Source organism: Lactuca serriola, chromosome 3 (genome assembly GCF_051521515.1).
Source record: "Lactuca serriola cultivar US96UC23 chromosome 3, Lser_US96UC23_V15, whole genome shotgun sequence".
In the NCBI taxonomy this organism is placed as follows: Eukaryota; Viridiplantae; Streptophyta; class Magnoliopsida; order Asterales; family Asteraceae; genus Lactuca; species Lactuca serriola.
In genome coordinates this window covers 310,174,106-310,193,898 of record NC_136410.1, presented here as the reverse complement: position 1 = coordinate 310,193,898, position 19,793 = coordinate 310,174,106, and the positions used below count along the sequence as shown (strand labels likewise).

The 19,793-nt window shown below is 34.7% G+C and overlaps 1 protein-coding gene and 1 pseudogene across 1 annotated transcript; one reads left to right on the top strand and one right to left on the bottom strand.

Annotated features, from left to right (window-relative positions):
• Positions 1-4,924: 4,924 nt before the first annotated feature.
• On the top strand, positions 4,925-11,863 carry LOC145094168 (long chain acyl-CoA synthetase 4-like). Its single transcript, XM_079032461.1, has 18 exons — positions 4,925-5,146; positions 6,818-6,881; positions 6,977-7,066; positions 7,162-7,218; positions 7,333-7,381; positions 7,484-7,560; positions 7,733-7,772; positions 7,856-7,950; positions 8,087-8,260; positions 8,399-8,509; positions 9,119-9,273; positions 9,363-9,438; positions 9,559-9,676; positions 10,128-10,385; positions 10,650-10,789; positions 10,900-11,082; positions 11,385-11,504; positions 11,602-11,863. The coding sequence occupies exons 1-18, from the start codon at positions 4,995-4,997 to the stop codon at positions 11,635-11,637; spliced, it is 1,995 nt and encodes a 664-aa protein (XP_078888587.1). The 5' UTR covers positions 4,925-4,994; the 3' UTR covers positions 11,638-11,863.
• Positions 11,864-12,386: 523 nt separating this feature from the next.
• Positions 12,387-13,261, bottom strand: LOC145096336 (cyclic nucleotide-gated ion channel 1 pseudogene; annotated as a pseudogene).
• Positions 13,262-19,793: the final 6,532 nt, after the last annotated feature.

Below are 19,793 nucleotides of genomic sequence, written 5' to 3'. Positions count from 1 at the left end.
CTTCTGGGTTGACCTACTCGCCGAGTTAGCCTATTGACTTGCTGAGTTCTAGAACTCAGAAACCCTAAAACTCGTGACTCGACTCGCCGAGTCACCCCATGACTCGCTGAGTCCCCATGCTAAATGTCATCACGACTGGACGAACTGACTCGTTGAGTCGTCCTTAGACTCGCCGAGTCCTAGCGTGATCCAAAAAGGGACAAAATCATACTACTCGTCGAGTCCTCAATCAACTCGTTGAGTCCTATGAAGATCATCGGGGTTTCTTCATCGGACTCGCCGAGTTCCCTCTTGAACTCGTAGAGTCACTTGCAGATCTACCCTAAATAACTGATTTCTCACTTCTACAGCTCCACATTACAGATCTATATCATTTCGAAGGCCTTTTTCTATAAAGTTGGAGACTTGATGGCTTTACACACCTCAAATGAACCCAAACTTAAGTTATAGCAATCTTCTTCCATAAATGTGACCATGGCTTGGATGAAAACGGATTCAAGTCTCCTTTTATGATTTTAGAAGCTAAATACTATAGGAAGAAGGGATTATTTTGCATACAACCCAAAGAGACTAACTTATTCTTCTCAAAAGGGCCAAAAGACCCAAAAACTCATCATACAAGAGATCTAGACTATAGTTCATCAAGCTAAGAACTTTTTACCTTAGAAAGCTGCCAAACATGAGTGTGTTCCTGGATCTTGTTCTCTTTCCCCAAGCTTGTTAGCTCCAAGCTCTTGCAACTACCTTCAATGGCACCAAAATACACTCAAAAGCTCAAGAAAGTGGCTCTCTAACGATTTAGGGTTTCTAGAGGGCAGGGAGGCTGATAAGGGAGGCCCAAAGGGGGTTTTAAGTTGTTTAAATAGGGTGCAAAACCCCGAAAATAGGGTTTCCCTCTGGCAGACCTACTCGTCGAGTCCATGCTTGGACTCGTCGAGTAGATCCTTTAAACTCCGCGTCCATTTTGCCATCTACTCGACGAGTTAGGGCTACCAACTCATCGAGTAGCTCAACTAATTTCTTGAATAATTTTAAATAATTACGTACCGGGAATGGCACATTACATAAGACCATGTGGGGGTTCCCATGGCAATTAGTTAAGACCATGTGGGGGTTCCCATGACAGGTAGTTAAGACCATGAGGGGGTTCCCATGACAGTGGGCTAAGACCATGAGGGGGTTCCTATGGCACCCGGAGTAAGACCTTGGAGGGTCTCCATGACTTCCTTATATGTTTGCACCTGGAGTCAAGAATTGTAATCTCTTTAAATATAATGTAATTAGCGTCAAAATTAGAATGTTCAAAAGTCCCTTTTGGGTTGCATAAAATGATAGATATCGTATCAAGGGTTTCAGAAATAAAAAGAACACTAAAATCCGAGTTATAACGATGAAGTTATGACCAATCTAAGATTTCACAGCAAAACCGACAATACATTTAAACATAAAACGCGAAGTTTCAATACAATAATTTTTAGCCTTAGGTATCTAAATGAGAGTTGTAGATATCATTAAACCATAAACGTACGCAAAAAGAACGTCCAAATCTGACTTCGTATGAGGAAGTTATGATTTTTTCCAAGTTCTGGATATAGGAGTAGACAACTAAAAACTCGAAATAGAGATCGAGAGATTTTTGGCCGAAACAACCTAAATGAGAATCGAAGATGTCAACAATAGTAGTGGAACGGTAAAAAGTCTGACGAAAACGGACGTCAGATGAAGAAGTTATGGATTTTAAACGAACTTTTCGTGTCCCGGCCTATTAAAAATAAATAATTAAAAAAAATAAATTCAAAACTAGCGTGACAGAGTCTAAATGAATGTTGTAGAGTATATTCTCACCTATGCGTGCATATAAAGAACGTATAAAAAATGAGCTCGTATGCGAAAGTTACGGATTTTACAAGTTGGAGGCACATAAACCAAGACAATTTACGCCCAGCGTACTCGGGTGCTAGGCCTCGGTTCGTCCACGTTGCCCCTACGCCTCTATGCTCTTGTCCAATCCGAAGTACGCATGCAGCGACGTCCGGAACGCCCAGTGTAACTCCGAAGTACGCCCATCGTACGAGCTGCGAAGGCACTACACCCAACGTAACTCCGAAGTACGCCCAGCATACGAAGCCACTCACACCCCTATAAATAGGATGCGAGGGTGCCAACCATTTTTGCTAATTTCTTCCCTTTTTCGTGTCGAAACTCTGCGTTTAAACCCCCGAAGCCATCCCGAAGCCCCGGTCTTCACATCCAAGTTCCGAAGGAAAGTTTTACACTCCCGAGATTCCTGAGAATCCCGAGAAATCAACTTTCTCAAGTCGAAGTTCTGCTCGATTTTCGTCTCACCATCTTCAATATATCAAGTGAGTTCATACCCCTACAAACACACTTTAAATACGTTTTAAATGCTTTTTAAATACTTTTAAAGGGGGGGGGGATACAAGTAAACACCCGGTTATTATCGTGTGAAAATATATATCCTTTGCTATGCATTTCATAATGTTATTTTAACTATAATTTAAAGTCGTTATCATAAGAAACACTTCACAAACATTTCTTTACCCTCTTGGGTTACAATGCGTTTTATAAATAGGAAAATATGTTTTATTTATAAGTATGCATTCTTCATATCAAGGATCATCTTTTCATACAAAAGGTATTTCATTATATTACTCGTGAACTTGTTGTTAGCAATCATATGAGACATGGCTTTGTTTGTACCAAATGAAAGTCCCCATATTTAACCAGAGTCTCTTGGAGGGAGAGCGCGACTTTGTGTATAGATCTATACGGGGTAGACGACCCCGCACCCTGACTGTTAGCTACAGTTCATCATTTGGGGTGACAAATGTCGACATCAGTACTACGTCTAGTATGGTTATGAGAAACTCACAAACCGCGGAAACAACGACTCTTGTACGTAGTAATATATTTAACTCAACCATGCTCAGGGGGTAATAACTATACAATGGGGTATTATTAGCATGTTCATAAATCAGGATAAACACCTTCTTAACCAGTTTTACTTAAACATACAACTATACATTCTTCATCCTAAGCGTGACATATTTGCTTACAAGTTACAATCTTGGTTATTTAAGATTGCTTCTCACATATAGGAAAATATAAGATTTTCTGGTTCGAATACATCCATTCTATACAACTATGGTTTTACAACATCATTCTTAAGAAAATATCAGATTTACTGAAATCAAACGCGGACTTTTCAAATGGTATACAATCATTCAAATGAACTTCTTGTCAACTCACTAACTTAAATGTTTACACTTTTTCTTTGAAATAACTTGTATTCTTAGGGAATCATTAAACATGATTAGCAACTGTTTTTGAAGACTTACGCCCAGGCGTTAGTTAAATCTTTTGAACACCATAATGTAATTGATTTCTTTTGCAAACATGTAATACTACAATCATGTAAACTTTTCAATTATGTATATGATGGTTGTGCGTACTTTCTTTACTATTCATTTGTTATGATACTTGAGATGACGTCCTCCGCCCCCAAATGTTTCTGCTGTTCTGGTTTGGGGGTGTGACACTTAGCCCTAAAGAACTTAGGAGCTCCAAAAGCCTTGAACTCCCGAAATGAGGGAGCTCGAGCTCCAATCTGACCCGCAACAATCTTGGCTCGAAAAGTCTCGATCCTCTCATCCATCAGCTCCAAAATCTCCTCCTTGATGGTACCGAACAACACATGGGTAGCATCTAAGATACCGCGAGTAACCTCAACCGAAATGAACTCACGCATACGCTCATCAATAGGTTCGATGCCGGAGCCAGAACCAGTACCAGAACTAGAGCCAAAACCTCATCGTGTGATCATCACCATCCTAATCAAAAAAGTAAATTATATGTATATCTAGAAAATAAAAAATATAAAATATAAAAATGAACGGTGTAGTTAGCAACTGCTACGTATATATACTTGTATCTCATGAAAAAAAAAAATATCACAAAAACTTTAAAATTTAAAAAGAAGATGAGATGAACTTGTAATTGTTTAAGTTTTTTTTTTGAAAACAACAAATATATTAAAAACTCACATCAAGATGATGCAAGGGAATAGTACAGAACAAGACAGGAAAAAGAAAATACAAAAAATAAAGTTACAAACAAAGAAAAGGACCTAAATTCCATACTCTCCGGTCCATGTTCTTGAGTAATCCTCTATGTTTGCTTCAAATGAAAGTTATCGATTTTATCCTTTCCATGTATTCGCTGGTACAAAGGGAATGTTATTAAAGACCCTTTTATTTCTGTCATTCCATATACACCACGATATTTCACATATCCTTCACCGACTTAAAGCCATCACATGAGATTTCACACCAAGAAATTATCGAATTTCTACCGCCAATATTATGGATGTTATCATAAATGATTTCCAAGATGTTTATTTTGATACATGATGTACGCTTTTATTTTTATAGGAGTCATCTCATTCGAAAATAGAATATGATGTAACAATGCTTTCCACTTTGTTAAACACAATGGAAAAAAACATTCAATGTCAATTTATTATTTCTCAATATGTTACTTCCAATTAAATAATTGCCAAATAAAAACAATCATTTACACGAAAAAATAGAAAAATTACCGTACCAATCTACAGTATTTACATTCAATAAAAAAGAACATATTTGACCATCTTAATCAACCAGTCAATCCATTTAGAAGCAAATCAAATTTGCATTAATTAGAATTAACAAGACATTAAATGTAATTAAAACAAAAAAAATTGTTTTTCTTGTTGACCAACTAGTTGACCATTTATTTTGTGGTGGCCACCTGCAACTGTAAATTGTCTTTGAGGGTTTGATCTTCGTACTATAAACAATTTGTTAGGCCACCCACATACACAATTTCGTGAAACTCTTTGAAAGCCCATTTTTAAATTTCGTTATTATTTATAGGCTTATAGCTACTCTTTCTTCATTCATTTCTCACAAAAGAAATAAGAAAAAAAACACAAAATGGCCATGAAGAAATACGTGGTAGAGATTGAAAAAGCAAAAGAAGCAAAAGGTGGCAGGCCGTCGGTTGGTCCGGTGTACCGGAATGTGCTGGCAAAAGATGGATTCCGGCCACTCAAGGACGGTGTCAATAGTTGTTGGGATGTTTTTCGGTAGGTCCAACTCTCCTCTTCCTCTTCCTTTTAGTTTTTGTATTTTCATGTTATAAATTTACATTCATGCATGATTTATTGTTCTTTTGTTATAGTAATTTGTTATATCCGATTTTTTTAATATTCAAAATTTCTGTTTTAACCATTATAAACATAACATCCAGGATTCATTGTATTTTGTTCTCAAGGATTTAATCCAAGATTTAGGGGTGTTTGGGATTGTTAACTTGTTGTTTGTGTGTGTGTGTGTTTATTTATTTATTTTTTTCTGTCAAATTGCTTATTTTAAGCGTTATCAAAATAAAGTCTTACAAAAAGGTTTGAATTAGTTTACCAAAACATTATAATTTGATAAACTGTTTATTAGTGTTTGACAAACGATGGTTATATATTTAGCAAGAAAGAAGTAAAATAGTAAATTTATATGTATGTCGCCGGTGGTGATGAAAATAATAAACATACGAGGCTGCAATTCATATGATTTTTAGGGTTAAGACAAGGTAAAAAAGGTAAAAAATTGATTTTCACCAATAACAGTTACTTTCAATTAATTTAGAAAGAAACAAAACTATGTATTTAAGTCAACACATAATTTATATTTTAAAAAGTCCAAATACTCAAAAAGTCTAAAGTAATCAATTTGAGTATGTATCTTCTTAAAAGCAGCAGCTGTAATTTTATTTATTGTAATTTTCTTTAAAAGATACATACTCAAATGGTTAGTTGGTTAGTTAAGAATTTTTGAGTATTTTTAATAAATCCACTATATTTTCTTAAAATTGGTTTTTTTTTTTTTTTTTTTTTTGCAAAATTAGACCCAAGAACCTATAACATGTTTCTAAAATTTTTGGAAAATTAGGACGGTTTTATGATTTTTTTTTTGCAAAATTTGACCCAAATTAAATTAAATAATAAATAGTATAAAGTAAAAGCCTTAACAATTATGTTCATATCTTTTGGGTTGAGGCCCATATACATGTATTCGATGGGCCAACGGCTGAAAGTCAATACTAGTCTGTTTTAGTTCCCGCTATTACAATCATTTTTCTTCTAGTTTCTTCTAAGATGGATGCATAGTGCCTATGCTACTATGCAGAGTGTTGATTTCAAAATGGAACTGTCGTGTAAGTATCTAGCTATGTGCGCTTAAATTTGTCGATTATATAGATGCAATATGGATAAATCTCTGTGTGTCTATAATGTAATTGCGTTGTCTGATGTATGCTACATAATTTCGTCTTCAAATAGATGAACTGATTGATCTACTATATTGCTGTATTGTTAAATTTTATGAAAAAACATCACGATATGAAATGTTTAAATGTACAACACCGTTATCAAATGCATTGTCGTGCTCGCAATGTCCAATTATCGATGCATTTGTGATTTTTTGATGTGTAAAATCTACTTCGCGTCGACGATAGAACGTAATTTTTTTGAACCTGTAACATTATAAATAGGTTTAGATTGGTATTTAGTAGCCTTTTGTATTTGCAAAGGCGTTTGCGATTATCTGTAATCGCTCTTTGTAAATTAGGATTAGGTTTTTGAACCTGGAATCTGGTGTTATTTGTCTCTTATTAATATGATTTGCTCTAAAAATTAACAAAAGAACTGCAAAGAACTTAACGTTCACGGTCATTTGAGCTGTTATATTCTATTTTTACACAGTTTATCGGTGGAGAAATATCCTAACAACCAGATGCTTGGCCAGCGGGAGATTATTGATGGCAAGGTGCTTAATTATAGACATAATCTTGCTTCTTTTTATGATTTCTGTAGTTTTTTTTTTCCTCTGAATCTCATTGAGTGGTTTCTGATTTTGTTCAGGCTGGTAAATATGTTTGGTTAACTTACAAAGAAGTATATGATACTGTACTGAATGTTGGAGAATCCATCTATAGTCGTGGAATTAAGAAAGTGAGGATTTTTTTCTAATATAGTTTACAGTTTACTTGCTTTTATTCACTTGTGATAGTATAGAAAGGCTTACCATTACAGTTGCTCATGTTCAGGGGGCACGATGTGGAATATATGGGATAAATTGCACTAATTGGGTTGTAAGCATGCAGGTAACTTTGATGATTCAGATTTATATACATTATTATAATCCAAATTACATTCTATAATTTTGAAGTTTTATATGCTGCAAGGATATTCAACTAATTGCATTAAATCTTCTGTAGGCCTGCAATGCTCATGGCCTTCATTGTGTTCCTTTATATGACACTTTAGGTAATACATTTTGTTCCAGTTTTTTTTTCTTTTTTTTTTTTTTGTAAAGATCTTTTTAAATAAATTGATTACATACCAAGTAAACAAGCAACATTTTTTCAGGAGCTGGTGCAGTGAAATACATCATATGTCATGCAGAAGTCTCAATTATATTTGCAGAAGCAACTAAAATTTCTGAGGTAAGTAATTCTATCTACATCGTCATTAAGAAAAATTATGATGCTTAATTGTTATATATATATATATATATATATATATATATATATATATATATATATATATATATATATATGTACTATTCTGGACATGCTTATATGTTGTCACTTACAAAAACGTTCTCACTGTTTATAGGTGTTAAAAACTTTTCCTGATACCGAGAAGTACTTGAAAAGTAAGTTTTATTTATCTGCTTTTCTCATAATAAATACATAAATACCCCTCTCATGAGTTAATATGTTTTGTCTTATTTTATAGCTCTTGTTAGCTTTAGCACAATCACAAATGAACAGAAGTTACTTGCTGAAAAATGTGGTTTGGAAATTTATTCTTGGGAAGAATTTTTACATCTGGTAAGCAGATCTGATATTCTTAACTCATTATATTGTGTAAATTTGTTTGCTTTTTTTTTTTTTTTTTTTTTTTTTTTTAATTATAATTATAATTATAATAATCTATATATGATTGATGTGGTTGGTTGATTAATAGTCAAAGGAAGTTGAAGACAGAGTTGAGCTGCCATTGAAGACTAGAAGTGACATCTGTACAATCATGTATACAAGTGGAACTACTGGTGAACCAAAAGGAGTCATCTTAACCAATGAAAGCATTCTTTCAATGTTGTCTGGAGTAAATCACCACCTTGACAGCATGAGTGAAGAGGTTACTATTAAATACTATTAGTTAACAAACAACCTAAATTACATCTATTTTGTGCATTTAATTACATCCTATTTTCTTATCCTTTTTAATTTAATCCCACATGTCTTTTAACTTTTTTTTTCTTCTGGTTTTTATCAGTTCCAAGTGAGCGATGTATTTTTTTCATATCTACCTCTTGCCCATATATTCGATCGGGTCATTGAAGAATTGTTCATTTCCACTGGTGCCTCAATAGGATTTTGGCGTGGGGTAAGTCATAATCAAATTCAAAAATTTTGTAATATGTGTATATATATATATATATATATATATATATATATATATATATATATATATATATATATATATATATATATATATATATAGGTGTTTATGTCATATAGACCATTAAAGTTTTATTTATTTATTTTCCTTTCACCTTTTGATCATTAAAGGTTTTTAGAACTTAACTTGATGTTTTGTATTCGTTTTATCGTTGTAACATACTGTAGCATGTTTTGTATGTTTTTTTTTTCCCTACATGGCATCCTATGTGCCACATGGCACATACATGGTATCATATGTCTCTGCCACATGGACGCCACGTAGACAAAAAACCTATAAAACATGCTCGAACCAGTAAAATAGTAAAATAAACACAAAACATCAACTTAATTTACAAACTCGTCCCTTTAAAAGCCTTAATGGTCAAAAGGGTAGATGGGAAAAGTTTCAATGGTCATATATAACATCATTTATAGATATATACGTATGTGTGTGTAACTGTGTATATACACTCACACTCACACTCACACTCACATGCATTGCATGTATACATATATATTGTGATGTAAGAATTCTTTTGATACTGAATTTCAGGACATAAAATTATTGATAGACGATGTGAAAGAGCTAAAGCCAACAGTGTTCTGTGCTGTGCCACGTGTGCTAGACAGAATCTATTCAGGGTTGCTGGAGAAAATTTCTTCAGGCGGTTTTCTCAAGCATACTTTATTTAATATTGCATATACATAGTGAGTTTTTTTTTATATACAGATAGTTTTTTTCATTCATATGTATACAAAAAGTTGCATATTAAAAAAGTTGACTTTTATATCTGCAGCAAACTGCATAACATGATTAGAGGGTACAAACATGAAGAGGCAGCACCAAGGTTTGACAAGATTATTTTTAGTAAGGTAATGCATGTAGTTGATTTTTTTTTTTTTTTTTTTTTTTTTTTTTTTTTTTTTTTTTTGTAATCATTAGATATGTAGATGGTATTTTAATCATTTAATTTATGTTTAAAAAAAAAATAGGTGAAAGAAGGTCTAGGAGGAAAAATGCGACTTATCTTATCTGGAGCAGCACCTCTTTCTCCTTCTGTGGAAACCTTCTTAAGAGTGGTCACATGTGCTCATGTTCTTCAAGGATACGGTATAAAATAAATTTGTTACATAGCATAAACTAAAAACTACATTTTTGGTCCCTGCAGTTAGTAATTTTCGTTCCAATAGGGAACTAATTTTAAATTTTCGTCCCTGTGTTTAGTAATTTTCTTTTGTTTTAGTCCAAAAAATAGAATTGGTTATTTATTTATTTTTTTAGTTCTTGTGGTTAGTGAATTTTTTTTCTTTTGCTTTGGTCAAAGAAGGAAGCGTTTTTCGTTTGAGGTCCCTATGCTTAGCAATCTTTTTGGTTTTAGTTCAAAAACAATCTTTTTCATTTTAGGTCCCCATTCATAATTTTATTTCCTTTTGGTCCAAAATGGATCCTTTTTTTTGTTCCCTTTACTTAGTAATCTCTTTGGTTTTGCTCCTTTTACCCTATATTATTACATTGTAAAATCGTAATCAACTTTAAATACATATGTGAATTTTTTTTATAGGTTTAACAGAAACGTGTGCGGGATCATTTGTTGCACAACCAAATGAACTATCAATGAGTGGGACAGTGGGTCCACCATTACCAAATGTGGATGTATGTTTGGTTTCAGTTCCTGAAATGGGATACGATGCTCTAGGGATGGGGCCCACTACACCTCCACGTGGAGAAATACTATTACGTGGAAATTCATTATTCTCCGGATATTATAAACGTCAAGACCTCACCAAAGAAGTACTTGTAGATGGATGGTTCCACACAGGTATTTTTGTAATTCTTCCATTGTCAGCTTTTGCATTTAAGTAATGCCAAATACTTTTTTAAAAGTGGCCATTGAACTCAATTATTTTGTTGAACCTAAAAATTAATTTACAAGTTACACATGTGGACCCCACATAAGGGGCAAGTGGCTGAAAAGATCTAGACTAGAGACACGTTATTTACCAAAAAATAGTCATGTTTTTGTATATACCAAAACTATTTTCTTGAAAGAAAAAAAATAGAAGGCTAAAATTGAAGATTTTAGGGGATATTGGGGAGTGGCAACCGGATGGAAGCATGAAAATCATTGACCGAAAAAAGAATATTTTTAAGCTTTCACAAGGCGAGTATGTCTCCGTCGAGAATCTAGAAAGCATATTCTCCCTTGTTCCCAGAATTGATTCGGTAAATATCTATCTATCTATCTATATATATATATATATATTGTTAATTACGTTTCTCTTTCACCGTGTTATGGTCATTGAAGGGCAAAATGGTGATTTTACATGTTTCAGATATGGGTATATGGAAACAGCTTTGAATCTTTCCTTGTTGCGGTTGTGAACCCAAACAAAGAATCACTTGAACAATGGGCAGTAGAAAACGGGGTGGATGGTGATTTCTGTACCATTTGTGAAAACCCCAAAACAAATGCTTATATTCTTGGAGACCTAACAAATATTGCTAAACAGAAAAAGGTTTATCTTTATTTATTTGTTTTTTTATATATATGTATAATTTATGAAAGTGTATATCAAAATTTTGGTCCCAAAAAGCTTTCATTTGCAATTTTTGTCCGTGTTAAAAATCAAATGACTATATTTTGGGACCAAATTTGCAAAAATCAGCTATGTTCAAGGTCCAAAATAATAGTCAATTTACTTGGAACATGGACCAAAAATGTTACAAGAACCTCAAATAAGGACCAAAGTTGTAGGAGAAAATTTTTTAGGACCAAAATATTAATTTACTCTAATAAATTTCTGAATTTTGATGGCAGTTGAAAGGTTTTGAATTTGTGAAAGCTGTTCATCTTGATCCTGTACCATTTGACATGGATCGAGATCTGCTAACTCCAACCTTCAAGAAGAAGAGAGCCCAGTTTCTTAAATACTACCAGGTAAATAATTACCTCTTTACCCTATCTAGTATTCAAATAATCATCAACTTTTTTTTTTAATCATATACTTCAATAATTTATTGAAACCATTTTGCAGAATGTCGTGGATGGTATGTATAAAAGCAGCCGATAATCAAGATATTTTTGGATGCCTCTAATATAATATAAATAAACAATATATTTTCTATGAGGATCCAAATGATTATTTTCAGCTACTACCAATCAGTTTATATTTCTACTTCAAACTTTGAAGTAGTTTGTTCTTTGGTTGCTATCAAAGTGTGTTGTAGTATTTCATACATTTTATATATGTATATCCAAAATTATTATAATGAGTATTATGGATTAAGCATTTAATCCGTGGTTATTTCTTTTTAAGTTAATTTGGACATAAAGACTTAATAGATTAAGCAAGAACCTGAATTAATGTTTTATGACACCAACCCTTTATATTTTTCTCCTTTTCCCTAATCCAACTCCATTCACATTAAAGTTTGTTGGAATCTATGTCAAATGATCATTAGCCTCAAAGGAATCAAAATCTGTGTACAAACTCATAAGACTTTTTCATAATTTACAAACCTTCCAAGCATGTCCATAGTGAGTTAAGTCTGAATCTAGATGGTTATACATGCCTATATACGTGAAAATTTGTTGTTTGATTGTAAGGGTAAACCGGTCATTTTCAGTTTAAAAAAGAAACATATCTTTATTTATACAACACTTCATACAGAAGCACTTTGCTCAAATAAAATGAATCCAAATCTATATGCACAACCAACCTCACTAGACTTGTTCATAAATTACAACAAGATAATCTTCTACAAATCTGTATAAATGAAACATGTATTATGTATAGTACCTTATTCAAGATGATCATCACTAAAATCGGGTTCCACCGGCTTTTGTGGGAACCACAGGCAGCAATAATTTTGTCCCATGTGGATGGTTCCTCCTTAAACTATGTAAAATATTGGCGGCAAACCTAGACGCATAAATGGCGGCTCCAAAACTTGGGGAGGCGGTTTCACCACCTTTTGCCAATGCTTCCAGCAGTCATTTTTCTTCCTCCCGCAACGCCACCTCTTGCTTCCTTCTACAGTGTCTACGCCATGCCACCTGTATAAAACAAGCTCCCCATGTCTTCCATTGTTGTGAGTAGTACCTGTATATATTATATTCATATCAAGGTTTATTAATAAATACGATGGAATATTCTATAGCATTATAAACAGTAAAACATATAATAGTTGAATTTTCTTTTAAATAATTACAGCTTATTTAATAACACAATTGTGAAACTTGGTTAGTATTTAGTGACATTTTCCCTTAAAATAGATTACTCCAACACGTAACACGTTAAAAATTACCTTATTCACAAGAAAAGAAAGTAGGTTGCTACTATTTATCAACATTTTTTATATAGCAAGAAAATAGGTTGGTTGTTATTACCTGAAAGTATGTTGGAAGCGCCTGCTATGCATACGCCTAAATTGTGAAGCAACAAATCTGAGATGTTCAGCCTTCAAAGCAAAGGCTTCAACATCTGTAAGCGGTCTAACAGTTCTTGTTGAAATGGGAAGAGTTGAAGACAAATTGGGTTCCAAAGCCCACGTCAGCAACTCCCCATGCATCACAAACAACATCTCATCCACTGGATCTCCCTCACGAACTATGCAACTGTTTTCTGTGTATAGAATCGGTTTTAAACAGTCACACATTACATCCAATAGTCTTTCGTCCATTATTTCACACATTGGCACCAGCGTATGTTGTGTATCAAAATATGTTGATTTGTTATCCAATTGAAGTTACTGAGAAGACCTTTTTTGGTTATTTATTGATATTATTTGTTAAAAAATGTAAGTATGTTGCTATTTTCTGTAAAGAAGATGCATGTATGTTGCTATATTGGGTTAGATAATGCTATTATCAGTAAAAAAAATGTAAAAATCTTTCTGTTATGGGTAAAAAGTGTAATTATGTTGCTATTATGTGTAATAAATAGAGTACATTGTCTATATTGGTAAAAGAGTAAAGTACGTTTCTATTTTCTATAAAGAAAATGCAAGTATGTTGCTATGTTCAGTTATAAAATGTAAAAATGTTGCTGTTATGGGTAAAAAGAGTGTAATTACGATGCTCTTGTTGGTGAAAGATAAAGTACATTGTCTATACTGGTCGAAAAAGTAAAGTATGTTGCTAATTCTCAAAAATTGTCCTTAAATTTAATGCATATTGTTGAGAGTAGCAGTGTACTTTTAACACTTTTTTTTACCAATATAGGTAGTGGATCTTATTTTTTTTACCCATAATAGTAACGTACGCACGTTCTTTTTAGTTTTTACCCATAATAGCAACATATTTATATTATTATATACTTTTACCGATACTACCAACAATAGCAAAGTATTACATTTTGCTACCAATATAGGCAATGCAGTTTATTTGTTATATAATTCTATTATCAGAAAAAAAAGTACGTACTATTACGCGGAAAAAATTGCAAGTACATTGCCATTATGTTAAAAAGAGAATGTAAGTATGTTGCTATCATGGGTTTCATATTGTTATTAAGGGTTGATGTAACATCTCAAACTTCAAGGCCAAAAATTTCATTTTGATATAACAATGAAAACATCATCGTATCACATCATTTCATAAAAACATAATCACATGTCTCAAAACCATATCATGAAAATAGTAGTAATTTCAGAGTACAATCCTAAGAATCTCATAATGCGGAAATCCCGTTTGTGTGATGCGCTGCTACTGTGCTAGCTCCTTCCCCTTCGATAAAGAGGTACCTAAAAACAAAACTGAAAACTGTAAGCACGAAGCTTAGTGAGTTCATGTTGGATTAGGTGTCTAAGCCCATAACTATTTTGGTATGTACTTGACCTGATTATGAGCATGATCCTTTTGGGTTGCCTTTACCATAACAACTGATAGGATGAATTATGGAGAAAGAGGATAATTATTGTAACATCCCAAAAATCAAGACTGAAAATTTTGTTTTTGATTTAATAATAAAACCACAAATGCCAACCATTCATACAAAACATATCACATAAGAGTATCATGTCTAAAACATTATTTTCTTTTATCAGAGTAAAACACCCCAGGCTAAATAAATAATAGTGTGTGCCATGCGATCACCCCGAGCTCTTCCCCCCGCTACCGGAAATATCTGAAACCAAAACTGAAAACCGTAAGCACGAAGCTTAGTAAGTTCCCCAACCTACCACATACCATGCATAAACACATAATGCAAGCATTGGGCCACACCCACTACTTCGGGCCCCGCCCGCTACATCGGGGCCGGCCCGACCCCAGGCCCCGCCTGTCTTTGGGCCTCGCCCGCCAAACACATACAAACATATAACATAACACATAACAAGTAGCTAACATACTCTACTATACTCCTGATCTAATGCCTCGCCTATCTTGGGCCCCATCCCTGTCCTACTACTGGTGAGTCATGAAACCCCGTGCATGCTCCTACTGTTGGTGAGATATGGGTCCCCGCCCACACTTACTCTTCTCCTACCCTGTGCCTCGCCCCTGCTATGCTACTAATGAGTTACGGAACCCCGTCCATACTCTGCTAATGATGAGATACGGGTCCTCGCCCATACTCACCTCCCTACCAGACACATACAAGTATCACACAGACAACAAGTATAATCTAACATGCAAACATTCTCCGGGCACTCGCTCGACATCGGACCTTGGTCTGGATCCACATACATATAACCCTGCCTCGGGCACCCGCCCTGCATCGGACCTTAGTCCGAAATAACATACTAGCATACAGTGCCTAGGACTAACCCCCGGGTCCTTCCTACTCATAAACTATATGGGCCGACATTGTGGCCTTAGGCCCATTCACACAATAAGGAGACTCACCTTGCACTGCTGAACCCTTGCTAAAATCCATCTGGCTTTTATGTGACGATTCCCGAACCGCTGCTCTTTCGGCTCCCCGAGCTATCAATACAAAAACATCACTTAGTTTAATACAATAATTCTTCATAGGGTAGAATGACCATTCTACCCATCCTAGCCCAAATTAATACATATCCAAGGTCCACTACCATGATTCACAAGGTCCAATACTAAGTAAGCTTCTCAAGCCCACTAGTGGCCCACTAATGGCCAAATTTGCTCCATTGGGCCCAATCCATTTAATGGGCCTTACCTTAAGCCCATAACATATTTTTGGCCCATATTAACTGACTCCTGATGACCCACTATGGCCTAGAGGCCTAAAGTCCAAAACACAGCCCAAGCCGAGGCCCAAAAATGCAAAGCCCAAACTGGCAGAGTACGTGGGGCGTACTCCTAGGTACGCTAAGCGTACTGGCTGGTGGCTTGTATGCCGTGCGTACCTTATTATACGTCCAATGTACAACCCTTTTAAGCCACTTTTCCATTAAGTGCTTAATATGCCATTCCAGAAGCTACAAACACAGATCTAAGTCCTTTTCCATGTCCTAATCCATAAAGTTGCTAACTTGGTGGCTTGCAACCCACCAATTAAGCCCAAACTCAAAAGGTGACAACATACTTCCATAACAAGGGATAAATCTCATGCATGAGCTCATCAGGACCATCAAGATCGAAACTTTACTGCTTATGGGACACTCTTATCTATGAGAGTGGCAATCCCAAGCTTAAAGACGAAGTTGCATCATAAAGGTCCATCCTTTGGACCCAAAAAGGTCCAAAGCTCCATAAACCTAGATCTAAGCATTCTTAAGGAAAGTTTCAGACTTTATACCTCAAAATGGTCTGAAATGAAACCATAATCTTGGATCTACTGCTTCCCCTTTGATCTACCACCTTGCTAATCTCTTCACTTGCTTGGAAATGGCTTTACAACACCCAAAAAGCTCTCTAATGCCCCCCAAGGTTTCAATAACACTCAAGAGAGGTTTAGGGTTTCGTGATGGCTTTATGAAGATGAGACGGGGGCTAAAAACCTAGGTGTTATGCTCTTTATATAGTGGCTTGGCCCTAAAATTAGGGTTTTTGGACACTGGGCGTATGCCTTAAGCACCCGCGATCCTTTTACCCTTATACGCTGGGCGTACTCGCGCGTTTACCACCTTGCATGCATGGTTCTTTTTGCCAACTTTTCCATTAAGGGACCAATATTGACAACATCTTCAAAGTATCACAAATCCTTCATTCTAAGTCCGTTTTCGACGAACTTTATATCCACGAAGAGGTGACGAGAAATCCTACGCTCCTAGAAACACATCTCGGCCCGAAACCTTTTCTAATAAAACTCAAGGCCCATAAAAGACCGAAATACCCCTAACCTTGACCTCTGAAATCCATAAATAAACGCTTTTAAAATAGGGCGTTACAATTATAGTTTATTAATATATTATAAGAATAATATATTAATTAAGAAATCATATTATTTAATTAGTATTGATCAGAAATTAATTTGGAATTAATTTGGTGATTAAAAGAGACTGATTAAATTGATAAAGATTGATTATGTAAATCAGTAATATTTATAGTTTGGGCTCATGGACCATATTGGTTTAGAGTGGACGAAATCTCTATGAGAGTCCATAAGGATTTCGTCCATGGCTTGTCCAATAAGGGGTCCATATGTTGTTTAGGGCCTAAGCAAGGAAATTAGGGTTTCCAAGTTGATAACCCTAGAAGCCTCAACTATAAAAGAAACCCTAAAGGCTCCCAAAAATGTCCCTAACCCTTCTAAGAGAACCCTTGGATGTTTTTAAAGCCTCTCCTCTCTCTTTTGCTCTTCCTTGTTGCTAGTGGTGTTTGTGACTCCATTAGAGGTGCAACATTTAAGGCACTAGGCTTTCAGAAGTCAATATCAAGAAGGATTGTGATTTTTATGTCTACATAACAATCAAGGTAATGTTTCTAACCCTAATCATATGTCAATATCGAATTATATGCTAGTTCACAAGGTTTATTGCTTTGGTATTCAATGTTGTATGTTCATATTAGAAAAACATAGATCAAAGCAATTAGGGTTGCATGTACACCATAGGAATGATGTTATGATTAAAATCCATCAGTGGTATCAACGCCTAGGTCATTTTTCTATTGAATAGATGCAAAAGTGAACCGGTAAAGATCAGAAAATCAAAATTTTTTGTTGTCTGACTGGCTGACTCGCTAAGTCCATGTATGGACTCGACGAGCCCAGGGCTCTGGTGTTGGGATTTTTGATTTTTTGGCCAGATTTTGATGAAGATAACTACTAAAACTCTTTTTTCTTGCCAAAATTCGTTTTTTCACTTTGGTATGGATATTCTTATCAAATTTGGTGGATTTGGTTAAATATGGATAATATAGGATTATTATGTTTAAAATATTTGACCTAGTAAGTTTGAAAAGTTTCAAATTACACCATTTAGGTTTTATAGTTTAAATTTGAACTTAAAAGTTTTAGTTATTGAAATTTAAATAGTTAAACCCTAATATTTTGAAAAGTTTCAAAATTCGTTTCTAGTTTTGGAATTTAAAATTTAATTAAAATGTATTAATTTTGAAATATTAAATTCTAAAACCCTAGTATTTTGAATAGTTCAAATTACACACTTATGGTTTTATTAAATTAATTAAATGTTTAACTTAATGAGATAATTAATAAATCGATAATTATATGGTTTAAGGTTAATCAAATTAAAAGTCTAATTTATTAATAGTTTAAACCACTTAGTATTTTAAAAGTGTAAAATACACCCTTATACTATATAAAATTAAAAGTCTAATACATTATATATGTATAAGTAAAAGGTCAGTCTTACCGTTAGTAGGCCTCATTCAAGAAGCTAGCCTATAAAGGGATGTTTAAGGAAGCGACCTACAAAATGACCGCCATTGAGTATCTACTCTTACCCACCACACCCTTGACTAGTGGAGGATCATTAGCCGAACGGGTAGAATAGGACATAACCTTCCATTATAAGTATAATGAAGTACAAAGTAACTAAACACTTTATAAATTCTCAAATCTTAGTTACTTTAGGGAAAATGTGAATTTGGTTCTAATCCATGAATATACACATTGCACTTTGTTGGTCGTTAGTGGAGTATGTGTGGTTAACCGACACACTAATATGGGACCAATGAAGGATGGCAATGGGTAACTTGTAGATTATCATAGATCAATGGAGCATGTATGGTTAACTGGCACATTGATTAGGTGATATACGTCTTCGGGAGTACCAAGCTAATTTGCATGGTTATTCACACCTTGTTTGTGATCCTCGGTATCCCAGTCACAAACTTGAAGGGCATAATCGAGATTAAAAATGCCATTGAAAAGTTCAATGAATCTCAAAAGATCTAGGAGTTTCAAAACATTTAAAACCTAATTTTTTTTTCGTTTTTCATGGTGGAAATTGGTAAATCGTCATTTACCTACCTTCAAATATTTTGCAATTGGATTACGGCATCCCTCTTTCTAATTGTAGAATATTGTGTTGGATCCTAGCCTTGTTATTTCATCTGGGTGTTATATCAAGGATTCTTATCAACTAACTTGAATTTTATCCCCTTTTGTAGATGTCAAAATCTAACCATGGTCTTCCCAAATCCTTTGAAAAAAGCTTTCCACATGAAGGTGATGTTCCACGATTAGATTGTGGAAATGGAAATCATGCTTCACTTCCTCCACCTCCTCCAATAATTCTCCCTGACCCACGTGTTCAAACACTTGAAAAGTTCAAGGCCACTCAATCCCTATTGGCAAGTAAACACGAAGATGGAAAGTTTATATGTGCTCACGTCTTGGAGATGAAGCTGCATATTGACAAGTTGGAAATGTTGGGTGTCGATGTCTCAAGGAAGCTGGCTATTGACTTGGTTCTTCAATCACTTCCAAAATCATATAGTGAGTTCATTAAAGATTACTATATGATGGACCACGATGTGACTCTCATTGATCTTACCTATTTGCTAATTGCTGCTAAATCGACAATGATTTGGCACACTGGTAAAGCAAATTTGACTGGTAAGTCAACTTCTTAAACTTCCATGGATATCAACGATGGCAACATTGGAAGTCCAAAAAAGTCTTATCTTCCCAATGGAAAGGGATTGGCTAAAGTCAAACCGTTTGACCGGATGGTAAAGAGAAAGGCTGAATATGAGATTATCCCACTCATTGTTCTGAAAGAGTCCGTTTGTTTCTACTGCCAAGAGAAAGGCATTGGATGTGAAGCTGCCATATTTACCTGAAAGATCGCAAGGATGGGAGAGTCAAGATGTATGACTCTGCTTCTATTAAAA

Bases quoted from the DNA above. Each gene is read 5' to 3' on its own strand.
- LOC145094168 (XM_079032461.1), top strand. From the start codon at position 4,995: ATGGCCATGAAGAAATACGTGGTAGAGATTGAAAAAGCAAAAGAAGCA. The intron at 7,951-8,086 runs GTAAGCAGATCT...GTTGATTAATAG, and splicing joins GGGAAGAATTTTTACATCTG to TCAAAGGAAGTTGAAGACAG. The intron at 9,439-9,558 runs GTAATGCATGTA...AAAAAAAAATAG, and splicing joins ACAAGATTATTTTTAGTAAG to GTGAAAGAAGGTCTAGGAGG.